The 8,860-nt window shown below is 39.1% G+C and overlaps 1 protein-coding gene across 3 annotated transcripts in view; it reads right to left on the bottom strand.

The window, feature by feature from the left end:
* Window positions 1-8,860, bottom strand: part of CFAP263 (cilia and flagella associated protein 263) — a 35,049-nt gene that overhangs the window by 3,772 nt on the left and 22,417 nt on the right. Inside the window, exons 8-9 of one of the 3 annotated variants that reach the window (XM_082439509.1) lie at window positions 1,518-1,673; window positions 370-500 (exon numbers count right to left, since the gene is read on the bottom strand). In XM_082439509.1, the coding sequence (XP_082295635.1) occupies window positions 414-500; window positions 1,518-1,673 (243 nt within the window). In that variant the 3' untranslated portion in view covers window positions 370-413. Of the gene's footprint in view, window positions 1-26; window positions 501-1,517; window positions 1,674-4,727; window positions 7,432-8,860 lie in introns of those variants that run through there. The other 2 variants (XM_082439508.1, XM_082439510.1) reach the window with 2 other exon arrangements.

Genomic DNA, 8,860 nt, shown 5'->3' with positions numbered 1-8,860 from the left:
CAGAATGCTGAGTGCCAGGCATTCACCACGCTGTTTTGGTGTCTCTTTTTGAGAATTGCACAGCTGGGCTGCCACGGACAGGCCCACAGTACAGACTGGGCTGGCTCTCCCTCCTCTGTCCCACTCCCACATGCGGGAAGGTCATTTTCATGTGTGCTTGTGAACTAAATGTGGGCTAACAAGTGTCAAACCATTAGAGTGCCCTGTGGTTCTTTCAGTGTTTATGGTTCCCAGAGCCAGGCTGTGAAAACACTCCCCAGGGGGCCGATGTGGCCTGGGAGGTGACCAGCAGCCTGGCTGGAGAAGTGGGGACACCAGCCAGCACAGGGAACAGTGAGAGGACCCCATGACTAGAGAGGAGCTGATTACTTTAATGGATCACTTTTTGGTCGGCAGCCGTCGCCTCCCTCTGGCTATTTCCCAGCGGGGCAAATTGCCTGCAACTGCTCATTGGTGATTTTCATTTTATTCCAAGCCTTGCGGTAGCCTTTTAAGGACATCTGCAAAAAGGAGAAAGGGGGAGGAGGGAGAAGGTCATTTGGGACAAACGGATTGTGCCTATTCTACCTGCATCGAGCCCTGTGATGGTATGGATGACCTCGTATGTGGGGCAGTGTCTGCCTGCATGTGGTGGACACAGGCCACCTGGGGGCATCCGGAAGATTCTTCTAAAGAGCTTGTCTCTGTTCCATGAAGTGAGAAGTTGCAGGTTCCTTCTGTACTTCTTTGCCACTTCTTAGCCCCAGATGTGATGGGCCCAAGTATGGATCCTAATTTACTTTCCTGCTGCCGAGTGACCACTGGAAGGGCAGGTAAAAGCACTGTGGAAAATGAAGCTGGGGTCTAGATGTGAGAATGCCAAGCTTCCCAAGTGACCTGACTGGGTTTTTAAGCTACCCTAAGGATGTCTTAAGTGCTCTCAGTGTGCAACCTGGCCTGTGGCAGTCTTGGTGCTTTCCTTTTTTTTTTTTTTTAATGCCAGCATACCATTTGCACTTTTCCTTTTTCTCCTCCATGGCTTACAAGGGGCAAGGGTGCTTCTGTGCACACTGTACCGTATGAAAAGGCTACGGGGTTAGTCAGCATCGAAAAGACCCATGGCAAATATGTAAATGCATGGAATCAGGTTCTGAGTGATATTAAAATCCATTATTATCTCAATTTTTAAAAACCTGGCTTCTCCATGTATAAAATAGCAATCACTAAATTATCAATGGTGGGGGGAGGGATTCAGAAGCTTCCAGAGATCAATAAGAAAACAAGCAACTAAAAACACACCATTACTAGAGTCTCTTCCTGATAACCTGAAAAGACTGTCCCTAACAAGAAAAAGGAACTTTAAGGAAAAAAAAAAAAAAGCCATCCTTTATTTTGGTGTAAGAGTCGAAGCAACGGCTGAGATTTCTCACAGGTATTACGTGTCTAAAATCCTGTATTCTTACCTCAGAAAACAAAATCCTAAACAAAAATGTGAGGAGCATAAGATATCGCAGGTCTCGGGACTTCCTGTAACTCACCTCTGCAATCTCCACTTTCCTCTCCCACAACCTGATGGTCTTCTCCAGGTCCCTGTTTCGGATCTTCTCCCGGACGTACATCATCACCTGTGGCGCTCGGAACTCAGACAGCTGCTTCCGGAGCTGCTTGTTCAGAGCCATGGCCTTCGCCCGGTCCTGGGTTGGGAAGGACCAATTAAACATGGGGTTCCCTGGCAGTTCTAGCCTCCTGGGACTTACTGGCCCTGGCATCTCTCCCCAGTTTCAATGTAGTTCTAAAAATAACGTTTACATTTTCAAAGGAGTGGGTGAAATCACAAGATTCTTTTTCTTTACAGATCGTGACATTTTCGTCCAGTTTAGAAACATTAAGTACAGTCTAAAACAGTCTTTTCCCCTCCCTTCCTTCCTTTCTTCCTTCCTCCCTTCCTTCCTCTATTAAGGAATATGCTTTACTTTTGATTGCTTAGGGGCTTTTTTTGCTTTGGAAAAATTATGTATTTAAGTATACTTTGATTAGATCAATTTCAATTCATTTTCCTGTCTTTTTTTTTTTGGCAGAATACACATAACATAAATTTTCCCATTTTAACCGTTTTTAAGTGTATAGTTCTGTGGCATTCACAGAACAATTCACATTGTTTTGCAACCTTTATCACCAGCCATCTCCAGAATTTTTTCATCTGCCCCAACTGAACCTCTGTACCCATTAAACACTAACTCCCCAAACCCCCTCCCCACAGGCCCTGGCAACTACCATTCTATTTTCAGTCTCCATGAATGTGACTACTCTAGGTACCTCATATAAGTGGAATCATACAATATTTGTCCTTTTGTGACTGGCTAATTTCACTTAGCATAAATGTCTTCAGGGTTCATCCATGTTGTAGCATGTCAAAATTTCTTTCCTTTTTAAGGATGAATAATATTCATCCTTAAAATAATATAAATAAAATAATATATTCTATTATATGCATATACAGCTCACTTTGGTTATTCACTCATCTGTCGATGGACACTTGAGTTGCTTCTACATTTTGGCTATTGTAAATAATGCTGCTACAAACATGTGTGTACGAATACCTGTTGTTCAAGTTCATGCTTTCAATTATTTTGGGTATATACCTGGAAGACAACTTGCTGGATCATATGATTATTCAAATTTTTGAGGACTCTGTCTTTTTACATTTCATTTTTAAAAATTATTATACAGTAAAATTAACTAGTCTTTTTCTTTTGAGTGGCTTTTTGAATTAGCATTGTCCTTTTAACAATTGTTTTGAATAGGCAATACATTCAATTCAAATGGTATAAAAGTACACAGTGACAAGCTCCCAACCCACCCCTGTCCCCAGCCACACAGGTCCCCTTCCAAGAAGCATACACTATTTTTAGGTTTCATGCATCCTTCTAGAAATCTATATCCATACAAACATATATGTTTACTTTTTTGACCCAAAGAGTAGCCAATTCTATTCACTTTCATTCATCCAACTTTTTTTTCCACTCAATAAATCTTGAAGATTCTTCTGTACCAACACATAAAGAATTCACTCATTCTTTTTAACAGCTTCATAATTTTCCATTGTATGGATGTACCATACTTTAACAGGTCCCCACCAACAGTCACTTAGCTTCTCCATCTCTTGCTATTACAACAAGCAGTGCTGTGATTACAAATTTTCTGCGTATACATCATTTTGTAAAAATGCAAGTACAGTATATCAGTAGGATAAGCTACTGAAAGTGAAATTGCTTATTCTAAGGCAGTGGTTCTCAACCAGAAGCTATTTTGCCCCCAGGAGACATTTGGCAATGTCCGGAGACATTTTTGTTTGTCACAATTAGGGGAGTGCTACTGGCATAGGGTAGGTGGAGGCCAGGACGCTGCTAAACACCCTGCAATGCACAGGACGGCTCCCACAACGAAGAGTTATCTGACCCGAAATGTCAGTAGGGTCTAGGTTGAGAAACCCTGCCCTAAGCATATGTGTATGTACGGTAAATGGTGCTAACGTGCCTTCTATTATAATGATGAAGCCAATTATACTTCTGCAACAATGTTTGAGACTGCCTGTTTTCTCCATTCTCACGACACAATCTTACTTTTTCATCTTTGTCAATCTAACAGAGGGAAAATGGTACTTCATTATAGCTTTATTTTCTGTTCCTTATGAGCAAAGAGGAACATTTTTCATATGTTTGAGACTTTTTAGCTTTTCTGTAACTGTTTAAATCTTTGGCCCAGTTTTTTCCTATTTTTTGTTAGATTTTTCTTGTTGATTTATAAGACATTTATCTTTTAAGAAAATTAGCTCCTTGTGACATTAAATACAATATTTTTCCAGTTACTTACCTTTGGGCTTCGCTTATGATGGTTTTTGCCATGCAGAAAATTTTTTATTTTTATATAGCTGACGTTATTGATTTCATGGTTTATAGGTTTCACATTTTAAATGTCTTCCACATTCCAAGATTACAATAAAAATGTTCCCACTATATAAGTTCAGGACTTTAATGGTTTTATTGTTAACATTTAAATCTCTGATACGCCTGGATTAATTTTGCTATTACATATAGTTCCAAATTAATTTTTTCCTAAATGGCTACCCAGTCATTGCAAATCACTTATTGAATAATCTGTTGTCTCTCATTGCAATGTCACCTTTATCATAAACTAAATGTATCAATATCAAAACTATCAGAAACTTGATCATATACATATCATATATGGTCTGTATTGGAGTTCATCATATGGCTTACATTTTTTTCTTTTATCTTCCCGTCTATTCATGGACTTGTTTTAAATACTGTAACTTCATAACATGTTTCAGTATCTAGTAAGGCTAGTGTCCTCCTTATTAAGAATTTTGTGGATATTCTTATTTATTTTTCCAAAAGAATTTTTGAGTCAGTTTATTTAAGCCTTTAAAAAAATCTCCTTGTGGGACTTCCCTGTTGGTCCAGTGGGTAGGACTCCACGCTCCCAATGCAGGAGGCCTGGGTTCAATCCCTGGTCAGGGAACTAGATCCCACGTGCATTCTGCAACTAGGTGTTTGCGTGCCGCAACTGAGAGTCCACGTGCCGCAACCAAAAAGTCTGCATGCCGCAGCTAAGAAGTCCATGTGCCATGACTAAAAAGATCCCGCATGCCATGACTGAGGATCTCGCATGCTGCAACTAAGACCCGGTACAGCCAAAATAAGTAATAAACAAACAAATATTTTAAAAAAAATCTCCTTGTTATTTTAATTGGAATACTATTATTTCACAGATCAACTTAAACAGAACTAATGTTTTTTATGATGTTGAATCTTCCTAACCTAGTATTGTATTTTGATTCCTTGCTGTGACACTGGCATCACCTGGGAATTGGGTGAAAATGCAAAGCCTCAGGCCACCCATACATATCCAATCAGAATCTGCTTTTAACAATATCCCCAGGTGACTGGTTGTCACCTTCTGGTTTGAGAAATGCTGTTTTAATTCAGTTTGAAGCAACACAGTAAAATTATTTTTTTATCAACTTGTTTTCAGAATACAACAAAAATTTGTCAGGAAGTGTTCAGTGCATATCTATTATCGGTCTAGCATGACATACAACTGTGGGGAGACCTAAAAATGTACCTGGAACCATCAGTGGACACTCTTGTGAGAATGATGATTACAGAATACCTAAGATAAAATATAATGAAGTAGTAAGAATTAAAGCATTAAAAAATAGGTACTAGCTACGAGGGATATGCTGAAAAGACCCGGGACTGCAGTCCCTATGCAGCACCCCACTAGTAGAGCAGGGGTTAAACTACAGGAAAGACAGGCCACTGTTCTCACACCCAGCTCTAGTGCAATGGTGCAGAAATTTTGCCCAAGGGGAGAGGCTGTAAAATAGAAAGCTCTGGAATGCTGCCTAAGAAGGTGAACTTTATTTGGATCAGAGTGTGGGGAGTTCATGCTAAGGACTTTGTGGAAAACAATGGAGATCTTTGGGGTGAGCAATTAAGATCAATCTGACAGTTCCATATTAGTAGCAACAAGCAAAAAGTAGATTAGCTAGATGTTTAACTTAACCAGAGAAAGAGACAATTAAGAAGAGCCTTATGGGGTTGGAGCAAGCCTCAATGACTGGCAACACTTTGCCCCTGTGACAGGGCCTGACTGTAATTAGTTCAGAATGCGGAACAATTCACGTCTCAGGGTGTTAAAGCAATAGAAAAATTAGCTAGTAATTAATAGAGGCTAACAGCTAGGTGTGATACCAATAGAGGTAGACTGGCCAGAAGTTTAGCTGGAAGATGGAGGAGTCAAAGAGAACTAAGCTAAAATCACCCTGGTTGTCAGGGAGGTTGTGTCCATGATCAAGGCTGTACCCTCTGGGGAGCCACATCAGAGGCTACTAACAGCAGGAGAAATAGACTTTACTGAATTAGTCCAGCCAAATTACTACACAACAAGCAAAAACAATGACAAGACCAAGATCAGTATCTGGTGATGCTAAAGTATATTATCTAAAAAGTCCAGTTTTCAACAAAAATTATGAGATAGGAAAGAAACAAGGAAGTGTGACCCACACAAGGAAAAAAGCAGGCAACATAAACTGCCTTTCGGAGAATCCAGATGGTGGACTTAGCGAAGTCTTCAAAGCAACTGTTATAAAGATGTTCAAAAAACTAAAGGAAACCATGTTTAAAGAATTAAAAGAATATATGATGATGGTGTCTTATCAGAGAATATCAATAAAGAGGTAGAAATTATTTAAAAAATAAAAAGAAGAACCAAATAGAAAATCTGGAGTCTTTCCAACTGGAATGAAAAATTCACTAGAGGGGATCAACAGTACATTTAAGCCAAGAGAAGAAATAATCAGTTAACTTAAGGTAAGTTGATAGAGATTATGCAATATGAAGAACACAGAGAAAAAAGAAGAAAAGTCTTGGAGAAATGTGGAACACCCCTAAGTGCACCAACACACATTAAAACTTCCCACATTTGATGAAAAACATTTACACATCCACAAACTTCAACAAACTCCAAGAGGATTAGTGCAAAGAAATCCATGACCAGATACTTCGTACCCAAAATGTTGACTGACAAGGCAAAGAGAATATATTGAAAGCAGCAAGAGAAAACAATTCATCACATACAAGGGAAGCTCAATAAGAATAATAGCTGACTTCTCATCAGAAACAAAATGGAGGCCCAAAGGCAGTGGGATGACATATTCTAAGTGCTGAAAGGAAAACAAAAACTGTCAACAAAGAATCTTACATCTAGCAAAACTATCTTTCAAAAATGCAAGAAAGCAATGAGCAAGCACACCCAGATCTTGGTTTCCAATATTAATCAAATAAAAAGACCCGGGACTCCTTGGAGAAATGGTTAATTCTAGGACTGGGGTAGGAAATATACAAGAAGAGCCTGGAGCATCTTCTAGTTCCAGAAAGGAAAGAGGTGCTCAAAACAAAACACACACACATACAACAACAACAACAACCACCCACAAAAATGGGGATATACCAAAGGAACACAGAACCTGACTGAAAGAGCTCTCAATTGCCAACTGGAGCAATGGAAGCAACAAAATAAATGTTAGATTATAAACCAATATATAAAATTAATATTCATGAATTGATGCTGATATAAATAAATAATTTTTAAAATAAACAAATGGGGTAGAATTGACAAATCTCTCACAGAGAAGAATTCCAAAAAAATTTATAACCCCTACTTTTTAAGTGTGGCCTGCACACAGGACCTTCCTTCCAAAGAGTAAAGTCTGAAAAGTGGGAAAGAGTAACTTTGCAGTGGAGAAACCTGTGGAACACCATCTCAGCCAGGTGATCAAGGTTAACATCAGCAATGAAAAGTCTTGTTGACAGGATGCTCCCTTGATATGATGTGATGAAAATAGCACTTTACTTCTGTAGAAGAAGGCTAAATGCAAGAAAACAAATAGCACAAAGGTAATTATGTAGGTAATTATAAAAAAACAGCATAATTGCATATTTTCCTTCTCTTAACTGATTTAAAAAGCATTTTCATAAAACAATATGTATATAATTTTATATTGGACCTATAACATATAAAATGTAATATATTTGACAATAATAGCACAAAGGCAGGCTGAAATGAAGCTGTATTTGAGTAGGAAAATAACACCAGATGGTAACTCAAATATACAGGAAGAAGTGAAGAGAACCACACAAGTGGTAAAGGAAGGTTAATGTAGCAAATTCTATGAACATACTGCATCTCCTTTCTTCTTTCAGCTTTTGGACCCCTTCCTCACACCATTTACAAAGTAACTCACAATGGATCATAACCTAAATTTAAGACCTATAAAAGTCTTAAGAAAAGACATAAGAGGGACTTCCCTGGTGGCACAGTGGTTAAGAATCCACCTGCCAATGCAGGGGACATGGGTTCGAGCACTAGGCTGGGAAGATCCCACATGCTGTGGAGCAACTAAGCCTGTGAGCCACAGCTACTGAGCCTGTGCTCTAGAGCCTGTGAGCCACAACTACTGAGCCTGCACGCCACAACTACTGAAGCCCGTGTACCTAGAGCCTGTGCTCCTCAACAAGGGAAGCCACTGCAATGAGAAGCCCACGCACCACAACGAAGAGTATCCTCTGCTCGCCACAACTAGAGAAAGCCCTCACGCAGCAACAAAAACCCAACTCAGCCAAAAATAAATAAATAAAATAAATAAATTTATTTAGAAAAAAACCTGGGCAAAAGCCTTGAATAGACATTTCTGCAAAAAAGACAGACATGTGGCCAAAAAGCATATGAAAAGATGCTTGATGTTATCAGTCATCAAGGAAATTCAAATCGAAACCACAATGAAATACCACTTCACACCCACTAGGACAGCATTAAAAAAAACACCTGAAAATAACAAGTGTTGGTGAAGATGTACAGAAATTGAAACCCTCACACGTACATTTTTTTTTTAAGTTCTAGGAATTTTCTTTATATTTCCACTCAACTTTTATGCATTTTTTTCTTATTAGTCATCCATTTTATACACATCAGTGTATACATGTCAATCCCAATCGCCCAATTCATCACACCACAACCCCCACCCCCTGCTGCTTTCCCCCCTTGGTGTCCATACGTTTTTTCTCTACTTCTGTGTCTCAATTTCTGCTCTGCAAACCGGTTCATCTGTACCATTTTCTAGGTTCCACATATATGTGTTAATATATGATATTTGTTTTTCTCTTTCTGACTTACTTCACTCTGTATGACAGTCTCTAGAGGCATCCACGTCTCTACAAATGACCCAATTTCGTTCCTTTTTATGGCTGAGTAACATTCCATTGTATATATGTACCACAACTTCTTTATCCATTCGTCT

Source organism: Balaenoptera physalus (assembly GCF_965194825.1).
Source record: "Balaenoptera physalus genome assembly, chromosome: 19".
In the NCBI taxonomy this organism is placed as follows: Eukaryota; Metazoa; Chordata; class Mammalia; order Artiodactyla; family Balaenopteridae; genus Balaenoptera; species Balaenoptera physalus.
Note: the sequence above shows the minus strand (reverse complement) of the source record. Positions and strands in the feature narration are given on the sequence as shown.